This window comes from Babylonia areolata, chromosome 24, assembly GCF_041734735.1.
Source record: "Babylonia areolata isolate BAREFJ2019XMU chromosome 24, ASM4173473v1, whole genome shotgun sequence".
In the NCBI taxonomy this organism is placed as follows: domain Eukaryota; kingdom Metazoa; phylum Mollusca; class Gastropoda; order Neogastropoda; family Buccinidae; genus Babylonia; species Babylonia areolata.
This window is the reverse complement of record NC_134899.1, coordinates 15044425-15057344: the sequence shown is the minus strand read 5'-3', so window position 1 is coordinate 15057344 and position 12920 is coordinate 15044425. Positions and strand designations below refer to the sequence as shown.

Here is a 12920-nt window from a genome sequence, read left to right as displayed (position 1 = left end):
GTGCCCTTACATAATCAAACTGGCTGCTTTACAGTGAAATAATGTGCGCTTAGATAACACTGACTGGTTTATAATGAAATGGCATGCGCTTAATTTACATTCACTGATTGACAGTGAAATAATGTACGCTTTACATTAACTCTCTCCATACGAACGGCGAAAGAGACGACGTTAACAGCGTTTCACCCCAATTACCATCATCAAAATATTGCAAGCGGAAGGCTCTTATACTGAAGAGATGAATGTTGACAAAGAATACCACAATTCTGACGACGGAAGCTAAAGGTTGGGTCATTCAGACACCCACTGGACATCCGAGGGGTCTGTGCAGAGAAGAGAGGACTGGCCGTACTGAGTGAGTTAAACTGAATGATTCACACTGAAACAATGTGCGCTTACATTAAACTGACGGCTTCAGTCACGGTGAGATTATATGTGCTAACATTACACTGACTGCTTTTCAGTGAAATAATGTGCCCTTACATTAAATCATTGACTGCTTCAGTCAGTCACAGTGAAATATTGTGCCCTTACATTAAATCATTGACTGCTTCAGTCAGTCACAGTGAAATAATGTGCCCTTACATTAAATCATTGACTGCTTCAGTCAGTCACAGTGAAATATTGTGTGCTTGCATTACATTTACTACTCTCTGACAGAGACAAACAGTCTTAAAATCTTGAACAGGTCAACAAATCTGTAAACAAAGAAAAAGAAGAGAAAGGCATATTCATCATAGTTTCACAAACCCCAAAGTAAAAATGGCTGTGAAAGGCAACCTTACAGATGGCAGTGCATGTGTTTCTCATCAGCATTGCTTTCTGCGTCATTATCTCAGCAAGCACCACATGAGACATTTGCATAGTGTTAAAATGATGCTCATGAAAGAAAAAAGAAACAAACAAACCAAAACAAAAAAACAATGCAAACATTTAACTCTCTCTCTCTCTCTCTCTCTCTCTCTCTCTCTCTCTTCAACTACTCTTTCTTTCTTTTCTTTCTTTTGCGTTCGACAGCTACGCAGTCAGGGTCGAAGTCCGAGGGATGCCACAAACTCGGACGTCCGGTGAAGATCGGCTACCGTCCCCCAGAGCTTGGTGTTGAGGTCAGCACCCCCCGGCCAGGACTGCTGCCGCATCTTCTCATACAGGGGGCAGTCTTGGAGAATATGGGATGGGGTCTGGTCAGCCTGCCCGCAATCACATAGGGATGTGGCTGCCACTCCAATCCTCTTCAGGTGTGCTCGAAGGCCGCAGTGTCCTGTGCGAAGGCGGTAGATGGTAGTCTGGTGTCTCCTCTCCAGTGTCCTGATGGGATCCTGGTGTGCCTGGTAGCCTCCGTTCAGGGTGACCCAGCCTCTTCGGAATCTGCTGTGGAGGAGAGTTTTTGCTTCCTCATACGTGGCAGGAAAGGTTGGCTGTGTGAGCTGGCTTCCTTCCTTAGCAAGGTGGTCTGCACGCTCGTTGCCTGGGAGGCCTACATGTGCAGGCACCCACTGGAGGGTCGTTGGGGCTGTTTGGGTAAGGGTTGTGAGGGAGGCCTTAAGGGACTGGACCAGTGGACCAGGATCAGGGGAGTCAAGGGCCTGGAGTGTGGACATGGAGTCAGTGAGGATGGAGATGCTGCCAAGGGGCTTTCCACAGGAGGAGAGGAATTCTGCTGCTGTTTTAATGGCTCTTCAACTACTCGAAACATATTGGTAAAAATCCTCAGACAAAAGACACAGTGACTACAGTTCAGACAATGAACAGTCAAGTAGTTGAACTGTGAACGTTAAGCAGAATTGATTCGTATCAGAATTGCTTTTCTCGTAATCGTCATTAGCACCAGATCAGACAGTTGCATTACGTGCACACGAACTTCATCAAAAAGCCATGAGATTTACTCAAGTTGCTCTCTCTCTCTCTCTCTCTCTCTCTCTCTCTCTCTCTCATACACGTCAGGCATCCTGTAAAAGCGTTTAATGCCATCTGATGAAACCCAACATTTTTAACGTAACGTCTTTTGAATCTTCGTTACTACACACGTTATAAATAATATTAACTTGAAATTGAATTCGTGCAAGAAAATGTACTGACAATAGGTATAATTCACAGTGTCATCTTAAAGACAGTCCGTTCTACATACCGATAAAATCAACATACTTACTCCCTAAGCCTGAGACTGAAAGCACTCAGAGCTTTAAAAGACACTCAAAGTAAAATGCCGAGTAGCATAACATTCTAACACACAGTCTGTGCGTCATAAATATATATACATATATCAAGGGGAATCTCTTGCATGACATCGTAAGCCATCGCTAGGAAAACAACACAGTCATGCAATCCATAACAAACACAGACATAGCTCTTGGCACCGAACGTGTCCACAACACACTCTGAGGACTGTTGACCTCTCCTTGGACTTCACGTTGTGCTGGAGACGTCTTGCTTGTCTTCGGGAATGGGGCCGCAGGGACCAGGGAGGAAGGGGGAGCGGCGGGAGGAGGGAGGGGGTCTTCTGTGCAAAGTGACAACATTCTGAACTGGGAAATATTCACTTCCACACCATCAACACGAAACAGGATGTGGACGTAAAACTAGAAAGTGGGTGAATGACATTGTGAGCAGCACAGTGATAATGATACACTAATAAAAAATATTTAAAAAAATTTTTTAAAGTCGTAAACTGTGAAGTGATAGATCTACCACAAAACGTCAGAAAAAAACAACCTTAAAACTCTCCACCAGTAAGTAACGTGTCGAACTGTTCTGTCTGGATGAATCCCAAGAAAAAGTCTTTGATAATTACACGTGGACAGGGATGTGGAAATTGCATACATGCTCACGAACTTACAGGCCTACTTCTTATACAACCACCAGTGAATTTATGATTGTCGTGTCCGACTATGACCATCAGAACAGCAATGGAGGCAACTGCTGTCCCGACTATCTGGGCTAGAATTTGATCATAGTGGTGACATCCTCCTTACCAGCAGTCAGCAGAACAAAACCAGACACGGCTGAAGACTGAGCGTCTTGCACATCACTGCTGAAAGTAAAAATGTTCTGTAAAAAATACCGAGTTTCTGCGACGTCACACTCAATAGTTAATAATACAAAAATAATTTTTTTTTTTTAAATCTAAATGACTGTCACAGAAGAATTCCTTGACGCAGAACCAAATTTGATATGCATTCTGTTCAAGACAAAAATGTCTGTCTTAGCTCAGTCATGCTGTGACGTTCCAAAGCCTGTCCCTGTTCTCTTGACAGCATAATCATTTGTGCTTTGACGCAGAACGTAGGTCAGGCTGATGCCACAGCCACAGATGAACAAGTCACACCAATCCTCCCTCCCCTACCTCCTTCATACCACGACGCAGTTTGAAATGTCACATCATTGTTTTGCCAAAAGTCGCCCTGGCCTGAAATTCACGGTTCCAGAAAAAGGACTGACTGGGAGATGGGATGGGGAAGGGAGCATTATCCGAACCGAATGATGAGTCAAAAGGTCTCCAGAAAACATCGACGAAAATTAATGATGAGCCTTCCCTTAGGAAAAAAAAAATATATATATATATATATATAATCATATATATATATATATATATTTATTACTGTCATCGGCACTCTCCGCTATGCAGCATCTGATTGTGAGCAAGTTTCAATGACAGTGATGTCATTTTTCTTCACTGCGCTGTGAATGTGAACACTGGTCCATTGGTCTCTGTTTACACAGTTCTCTGAAATCGTGCGTCACTTCTCGCGTCACGCAGCATAGTCACTAAAGTTTTCCCGTGTCCAGTCGGTTCCTTTCACGTCAGTGTTTCTCTTCTTCACTTATACATTTTCTCGACATTGTGTGGAAAATGAAAAAATATATAATGAAAATAAATAAATAAACAGAAAAATAAACGAATAAATAAATAAATATTCAATAAATAAATAACTGAAATATTTTGAATGGACTCTATATAGAAAAAATAAATAAATAAACTGAAATATTTTCAATGGAATCTATTGATGATAAAACTAAGTAAAATTAAAATATTTAAAAATAAAGAATGGAGAAAAAAAAAAAGGTTCGTTCCAGTTGGAATGCAAACTCGGCTACCTTCCACTAACACCCACACAGGAGGAGAATCCCAGCAAAACTTTCCCTTATGATTAATTAAAACTGGACCGTGCACTCCAAAATCCATCACACGACTGTGGGCGTGCGTACTGACAGATATTAAGACTCGTCGCAGACATCATCCGCCTGACAGTCGCCATCAGCAGCGCCGAGGAAGACACGGCCACTGGAGCCGCAGATACACAGCTGATAGGCCTGGGCCTTGCTCTTGTCGCGGTCCACATTTTTCATGTACATCGCGTTCGTCTGGATCAGAATCTGCCAGAAGAAGAAGAAGAAATAAACACATGCACACAAAAAATTGTGGCATTTTTTGGTTTGTTTTTTTGTTTGTTTGTTTTTGACAAATAGTAAAGAGTGGTAACTCTCTCTATTCACAAGGTACACAACTTCTAGTCAGTGCTGCTTATGCTACGGAACAAACCCAGACACTTCCTCAAAAAAGGAAGCGCCGGGCCTGTCCTTATACCGATCAGTTGACATGTGCACACAGCAGCAAAGACAGAAGAAATGTTCGTTTGTTTGTTTGTTGTTTTTATTTGCAGCACAAATATCATCGTGATTAGTTGACGATTGTTCGATTGCTTGGCAGATGGTGGTGATGAACGATGGTCCTAATAATGATGATGATGATGGCTATGATGATCATAAGGAGAGGGTGGTGGTGGTTGACGTGGTGAACGGTGGTGGTGGTGGTGATGATGATTCACAACAGAGCAGAACACAACCAAGTAATACATACCTTGCTTTTGAACGGACAACAATTATAGCCAGTGTAACGTCCCAAATCGCCCCCCTCACCACCACCCCCCTCTTCCCCCCCCCCCCCGCCCCCCCCCCCCCCCGCAAGCTGTTTCAAAACCCCACCAACATTATTCGAAAATATGTCCCAAAGCGTCCACTATATTTGACATGCGTATGCCTTGCTATGACCTTTGGCAGGTTTTCACTTCTGACCATTATTGTGTGGCCATTGCTAACCACTGTTGACATTTACCCAAAAGTGTTCAGATTGCGTTATTTGGCTCGTATATGTATGTATGCCTTGTTGTGATGTCTTGGCAGCTTTTAGACTGATACCCAACCATTGATTACTCACTGTGTTCACGTTGCATCTGTTTGTGACAGTTGTAAAGTATTGAGACTTTTTTTTATACCATTAAATGAGCACTGCTAACTACTGCTGACCACTACTTGCCCATGCTGACAGCTTCAGTCGGCGTGAATTTTTGTGAACTTATATTCAGTCAGAGGACAACACTGCAATTTTTCTTCAATGCACACTGCCACTTACCTCTAAATCCTACCCTGCTCCCCAACCTGTTATCCCTGCCTTGTACCCCCTTCTATTTCCCCCACTAGCCCTGCACCCCCCCCCCTGCCTTATACCCCCTCCTACTCCCCCCCCCCAGCCTCTTCCACCTCCTCCTCTCCCCCCTGCCTTATACCCCCTCCTATTCCCTCCCAGCCCCGCACCCCCTGCCTTATACCCCCTCCTACCCCCCCCCCCCAGCCTCTTCCACCTCCTCCTCTCCCCCCTGCCTTATACCCCCTCCTATTCCCTCCCAGCCCCGCACCCCCTGCCTTATACCCCCTCCTACTACCCCCAGCCGTCCACCTCCCCCCCTGCCTTATACCCCCTCCTCCTCCCCAGCCTCTTCCACCTCCCCCCTCCCCCCTGTCTTATACCCCCTCCTACTACCCCAAGCCATCCACCTCCCACCCCCTGCCTTATACCCCCTCCTACTCCCCTCCAGCACCACCCCCTGCCTTATACCCCCTCCTACTCCCCCCCCCAGCCCCGCACCCCCTGCCTTATACCCCCTCCTACTCCCCCCCAGCCTCGCACCCCCTGCCTTACAGACTTACCGACCTTACACAAGACGTTACATGACAAAAAGATCAGGTGTGATACATCAATAAAGTTACACAGGTGCTCTCAGCATGTATACTCATTAACAAGCAGTGCTCGGCATCGTGTCAAACTGCATATGAAGCAGAGAAATACAAGATTACGTCGTTAAACACAACTAAAACATTAATGAGATTGGCTGGAAATTACTGCCCTTTGCTTATCAGAATCAGCTGACTCTGTGTGTGTGTGTGCGCGCGCGCGCGCGTGCGCGTATGTGTGTGTGTGTGTGTGTGCAATTCATCATCAAAATCAGATGCCAGAGAGGACTTAGCACAGGTGGAACAATGTCCCTCAAGAGGCTCTCAGCACAATGAAATACAAGCAAAATAAAACAACCTGATTGATGTAAATTTGTAAGTTAAGTAGACACCACAAAAACAGATGTGTAATTAACACATGAAAGGGGGGGGGGGGAGGATCGATGTTTCACACACACACACACGCGCACGCACACACACACACACACACACACACACACACACACACTCACCGATCCTTGGGAGGTGTGCACACGCACGCTGTCGTCACTCAGAAGCTGCACGTCACCGGACGAAGCCAGAAGGGACACCCCCTTCTCGCCCGCCACCACCACCTGACTGTTATCTGACTGCAGTCTGCACACACAACACATCATCATCATCATCGTCATCGTCTCGTAGTAGTAGTCGTCGTCATCATCTTGATCATCATCATGATCATCGTCGTCGTAGTAGTAGTAGAAGTAGTAGTCGTCGTCATCATCTTGATCATCATCATCATCGTCGTCGCCGTAGTAGTAGTAGTAGTAGTAGTAGTCGCCGTCGAGAAAAATAACAAGAAAGAAGAAGAAGAAGCTGATGATGATGATGATGATGATGATGATGAAGAAGAAGAAGAAGAAGACGGACGAGGACAAGGACGACGAAGAAGAAGAAGAAGAAGAAGATGATGATGATGATGATGATGATGATGATGAAGAGAACAGTAGCAAGAGATATAAGAGAAGACGGGTTAACACCGCTAGAGATCGGGAGACAGAAAAGAAAAAGAGACAGACGGAGGTGGAGAGACAAAGGTACATTTGAAGAGACGCAGAAAGAGAGAGGCAGATTATGAGAGACAGACAGACAGATGTTCGGACAAAGAGAGAGAGAGAGAGGGGGGGGGAGACAGACAGACAGACAGACAGAAACAGAGACACAGAGAGAGACACAGAGAGAGATGCACACAGACATTCAGATAGTATCAGTATCAGTAGCTCAAGGAGGCGTCGCTGCGTTCGGTCAAATCCATATACGCCACACCACATCTGCCAAGCAGATGCCTGACCAGCAGCGTAACCCAACGCGCTTAGTCAGGCCTTGAGAAAAAAAAAGAAAAAATGAATAAATAAATAATAATAAATAAATATAATATAAATTTTAAAAATAAAAATAAAAAATAAAATAAAAGAAATAAAACAAAATTAAATAAATAAAGTAAAAATAACAAATTGAAAAATAAATAAATAGATAAATAAAATAAAATAAATAATTTTTTTCAATAAAAATAAAATAAAATAAAAATAACAAAAAATTTTAATAAAAATGAAAAATAAATAAAATAATAATAAGTAAATAAATACTTTTTTTTTAAATTTTTTAAACATACAGATAAAGAGAGAGGGGAGAGAGAAGAGGAACAGAGACTGCTGGCCGAGAGACAGAGGGGGACTGACAGACAGACAAAAGAGACAGGCCCAGATAGAAAGAGGAGGCTGAGAGAGAAAAACCAATAGACAGACAGAAACAGACAGATAACCATGTCAATTCCCCCCCCCCCCCCCCCCCCCCCGCCCACTCCCCCCCGAAAAAAAATAACGAGTCACAACAGAGATAAAGACAAGACCGACGGACAGACAGCCCCGACAGACATAGAAGAGAGACAGAGAAAATCGGAGAGACACAGTCAGACAAAGACAGAGAAAAAGACTGACACAGAAGGAAAGGCCGACACAGAGGGAAAGACCGACACAGAGGGAAAGACAGAAGGAAAGGCCGACACAGAGGGAAAGACAGAGGGAAAGACCGACACAGAGGGAAAGGCCGACATAGAGGGAAAGACAGAGGAAAGGGCTCACACAGAGGGAAAGGCCCACACAGAGGGAAAGACTGACACAGAGGGAAAGACAGAGGGAAAGACCGACACAGAGGGAAAGGCCGACACAGAGGGAAAGGCCCACACAGAGGGAAAGACCGACACAGAGGGAAAGGCCGACACAGAGGGAAAGGCCGACACAGAGGGAAAGGCTGACATAGAGGGAAAGGCTGACACAGAGGGAAAGGCCCACACAGAGGGAAAGACTGACACAGAGGGAAAGACAGAGGGAAAGGCTGACACAGAGGGAAAGGCCCACACAGAGGGAAAGGCCGACACAGAGGGAAAGACAGAGGGAAAGACCGACACAGAGGGAAAGGCCGACACAGAGGGAAAGGCCGACACAGAGAGAAAGGCCCACACAGAGGGAAAGGCCGACACAGAGGGAAAGACAGAGGGAAAGACCGACACAGAGGGAAAGGCCGACACAGAGGGAAAGGCCGACACAGAGGGAAAGGCTGACACAGAGGGAAAGACAGAGGAAAAGACTGACACAGAGGGAAAGACCGACACAGAGGGAAAGGCCGACACAGAGAGAAAGGCCGACACAGACGGACGACACAGACGGAAAGGCCCACACAGAGGGAAATACAGAGGGAAAGACCGACACAGACGGAAAGACCGACACAGACGGAAAAACTTCCCGAAAGCAGCGGAACGACATTATGTGCACGACGGTCATACTCACTGCAGTGACTGCATGTTGGGCCCTCTGACATTTGGTGTCTGGACAGAACCTTCAAACACCGCTTCTCCTGAACAAACAACAACAACAATAACACATGACAATAACAGTATCTATATAACGCTTCTCCTGAACAAACAACAACAACAATAACACATGACAATAACAGTGTCTATATAACACTTCTCCTGAACAAATAACAACAACACATGACAACAACAGTATCTATATAACATTTCTCCTGAACAAACAACAACTAAAATGACAAAGTATTTATATAACGCTTCTTCTGAACAAACAACAAAAATGACAATCAAAGTATTTATATAACGCTTCTTCTGAACAAACTTCGACAAAAATGGAAATAAAAGTATTTATATAATCCTTCTGTGTATTTATATAACGCTTCTGTCTGTCTGTGAGTCTCTGTGTGTGTGTGTGTGTGTGTGTGTCAGTGTCTGACCTAAATACTTCATCTCGTCCACGCCCACAGTGATGTCATCCTCCGTGACGGCCAGACGAACGTCCCCCTGACTGCCCGTCACCTCGAACTGCTCACAGGCCACCTGCAGCTGGTTGTCCCCTGCACACCACACGGGCCCCGGCACACACTGATTCACGTTGTTCACGTGCAATGAACCATTGTTATTATCATCATCATCATCATCATCATCATCATCATTTACTTGTTGTCCCCTGCACACCACACGGCGGGCCCCGGAACACACTGATTCACGTTGTTCACGTGCAATGAACCATTGTTATTTTCATTATTGTTATTATCATCATCATCATCATCATTTACTTGTTGTCCCCTGCACACCACACGGCGGGCCCCGGCACACACTGATTCACGTTGTTCACGTGCAATGAACCATTGTTATTATCATTATTGTTATTATCATCATCATCATCATCATTTACATGCTGTCCCCTGCACACCACACGGGCCCCAGCACACACTGACTCACGTTGTTCACGTGCATTGCACCATAATTTTCTTTATTATCATCATCATTACTCTTCTTCTTCTTGTTATCATCATCATCATCATCTCATCATCATCTTTTTTTTTTTTAAATAGTGTACTTTTTCATTTTACTTCTTATTTTTTCTGTTATCATCATCATCATCATCATCATCATTATTATTATCATCATCATCATCATCATCATTATCACTACTCTTCCTCTTCTTCTTGTTTTTATCATCATCATCATCACATCATCATCATCATCATCATTAGTAGTAGTATTACTATCATCATCATTATTACTCTTCTTCTTCTTGTTATCATCATCATCATCATCATCACATCATGATCTTCTTTTTTTAATTAGATAATGCACTATTTCATTCCACTTCTTCTTCTTGTTATCATCATCATCATCATCATCAACATTATCATCACAACATCATCTTTTTCTTCATCATCATCATCATTATTATTATTATTACTCTTCTTTTTCTTGTTGTCATCATCATCACCACATCATCATCTTTTTTCTTTTTTTTTAAATTAGGTAATGTACTATTTTAACGTTCTAAACTATTGCACCTTTTGGTTACATTTTCATGGTTTGTGGGACCGAAGACGGAAAAAGCAAGATTATGGCACGTTAATACAGTCACTGAATCCGCATCAAAATTGCCCCCAACCCTCACACGTACACGCATGTACGCGTTCACAGACACAGACACAGACACACACACGCGCGCGAGCACGCACACACACACACACACACACACACACACACACACACACACACACCCCTCCAACCCAAGGGCCCACCAGCTTTCACAGTGATTACAACTTCATAATTCAATCACTGACGCACGTTCTTCTTCATTTTCGTTCACACATGAAAACACACCCACTCACCAAGCACATAACTTCCACTGTGTTGACTGTCTTCATCACGTGTTAACACACCCACTCACCAAGCACATAACTTCCACTGTGTTGACTGTCTTCATCACGTGTTAACACACCCACTCACCAAGCACTAAAACTTCCACTGTGTTGACTGTCTTCATCACTTGTTAACACACCCCCTCACCAAGCACTAAACATCCACTGTGTTGACTGTCTTCATCACGTGTTAACACACCCACTCACCAAGCACTAAACTTCCACTGTGTTGACTGTCTTCATCACGTGTTAACACACCCACTCACCAAGCACTAAACTTCCACTGTGTTGACTGTCTTCATCACGTGTTAACACACCCACTCACCAAGCACTAAACTTCCACTGTGTTGACTGTCTTCATCACGTGCTTGCATCTTAATACTTCTGGCCGACTCTAAACGTAGTGTCTGGCCCTGCAACATACATAGACACACAGGATGGTAATCTACAACAAGAACAACAACAACAACAACAACAACAACAAGATAGAAAGGAATAGGAGCCTGTGTCAGGATAGTATTTGTTGTTTGTGCGCACACACACACACACACACACACACACACACACACACACACACACACAGAGGCACGCATTCACGTGTCGTTCGATACCACATAACCATAATGAAAAGAAGTCAGACTAAAAAATCACACACACACACACACACACACACACACACGGGAGAGATGGGTATAAGAAACATAATGATTTTTTTCCCCTCAGTTGCAGGTCATGGAGCACCCGCTTTTTTTCTTTTTTGACTCACTTGTGTAAACAAAGTGAGTCTATGTTTTAACCCCGTTGTCTGTGTGTGTGTGTGTGTGTGTGTGTGTGTCCGTGGTAAACTTTAACATTGACATTTTCTCTGCAAATACTTTGTCAGTTGACACCAAATTAGGCATAAAAATAGGAAAAATTCAGTTCTTTCTAGTCATCTTGTTTAAAACAATATTGCACCTCTGGGATGGGCACACACAAAAATTTTTAAAAAGAAGCCAAATCATATGCAAACTGCATTTACTGTTATATTTATATTTTTTTATACTCTAAACTTGGCACTTTGATCTGATATTCTGACACAACAACAAGAGCAGTCATTATTATAATTTTTTGTTCAAACAGGAACTTCTTTTGCTAAGCATGGAAGTTTTATTTATTTTGCAAACGTTTTGGTGCAGAAAGTAAAAAAGGAAAATTAATCTGTAATTAATGCTAGGGGACTTAATTTGCTTTAAACTGATCTTTCTCATCTTAAACATTACATTTTGAAATTATACTCAGTACATAAAAAGCTTGTGTGTTTTACTCTCAGTGTACTGGGCTTTCACTATGTTCATTCGCCCAAGTGGTCTTTTCCGGAAAATACTAAAATCAATACGACGAGTGGACTTTATGGATCTATTGGCTGAGCCCTGAAGGTCATGGGCAAAAATCAATTGCGTACACATATTTATACACATTCAAAGCGCGTGCTCATATTCTTCGAGAACGCGAACGACGCCATTTTGTTTCAAGTTGTTGACCTGCCCGTTTAATCCTATATTTAATCGACAATACACGATAACATGTGATGGAAAGTTGGAGAAGGAGACCGTTAAATATTTATTCAGAGAAAGATTTGTGAACGTCTCATCACTTACTGGATTATGCCCCAAACTGCCATAAAAATATTCACAGAATCAGTCGGAATTCACAGTTAAAAATAATAAACAATGTGAGTTAATACCCTTGAATTGATGAAACGTAAAAATTTCCAGTCTTGACTTTTCTCAAAATGAAGTCCTTTTCACTTCATAAGACGTTTAGAAGTACTTGTACTTGGCTCTACGTGTTATTAGTTTTACCAAATACTCAATTTTCATATCAACTTTAAAATTATAAAACTAGAATGAACATAAAAGAGAAAGTGAATCGACCGTGTCAACCGGGTGTAACTAACTGAAACTTGTACATCTATCTAGATCCAGAGAAAACGGCTAAATGTTGCAGTGTGATTGCGGCGATAGCCACGTCTCCTTTACCGCGGACTTAAAAATATTTTTTAATTGCCCTTAAAGATTTTTTTGAATGCCCAAGATACACCAGAATAATATGATCTAAACAAACGTTCTCACCGCGAATACCGCAATCGATTTATCGCCCTTTAAAAAAAGCATGTTTAAATATTATATTTTTGA

General features: G+C 43.0%; 1 protein-coding gene across 1 annotated transcript in view; it reads right to left on the bottom strand.

The window, feature by feature from the left end:
* Nucleotides 1-3578: 3578 nt before the first annotated feature.
* The window catches only part of LOC143298934 (zeta-sarcoglycan-like), a 28135-nt gene continuing 18793 nt past the window's right edge, over nucleotides 3579-12920 (bottom strand). The window contains exons 4-8 of the mRNA XM_076611967.1: nucleotides 11069-11156; nucleotides 9295-9414; nucleotides 8835-8901; nucleotides 6522-6645; nucleotides 3579-4374 (exon numbers count right to left, since the gene is read on the bottom strand). Coding sequence (XP_076468082.1) covers nucleotides 4216-4374; nucleotides 6522-6645; nucleotides 8835-8901; nucleotides 9295-9414; nucleotides 11069-11156 — 558 coding nt within the window. The 3' untranslated portion in view covers nucleotides 3579-4215. The remainder of the gene's footprint in view (nucleotides 4375-6521; nucleotides 6646-8834; nucleotides 8902-9294; nucleotides 9415-11068; nucleotides 11157-12920) is intronic.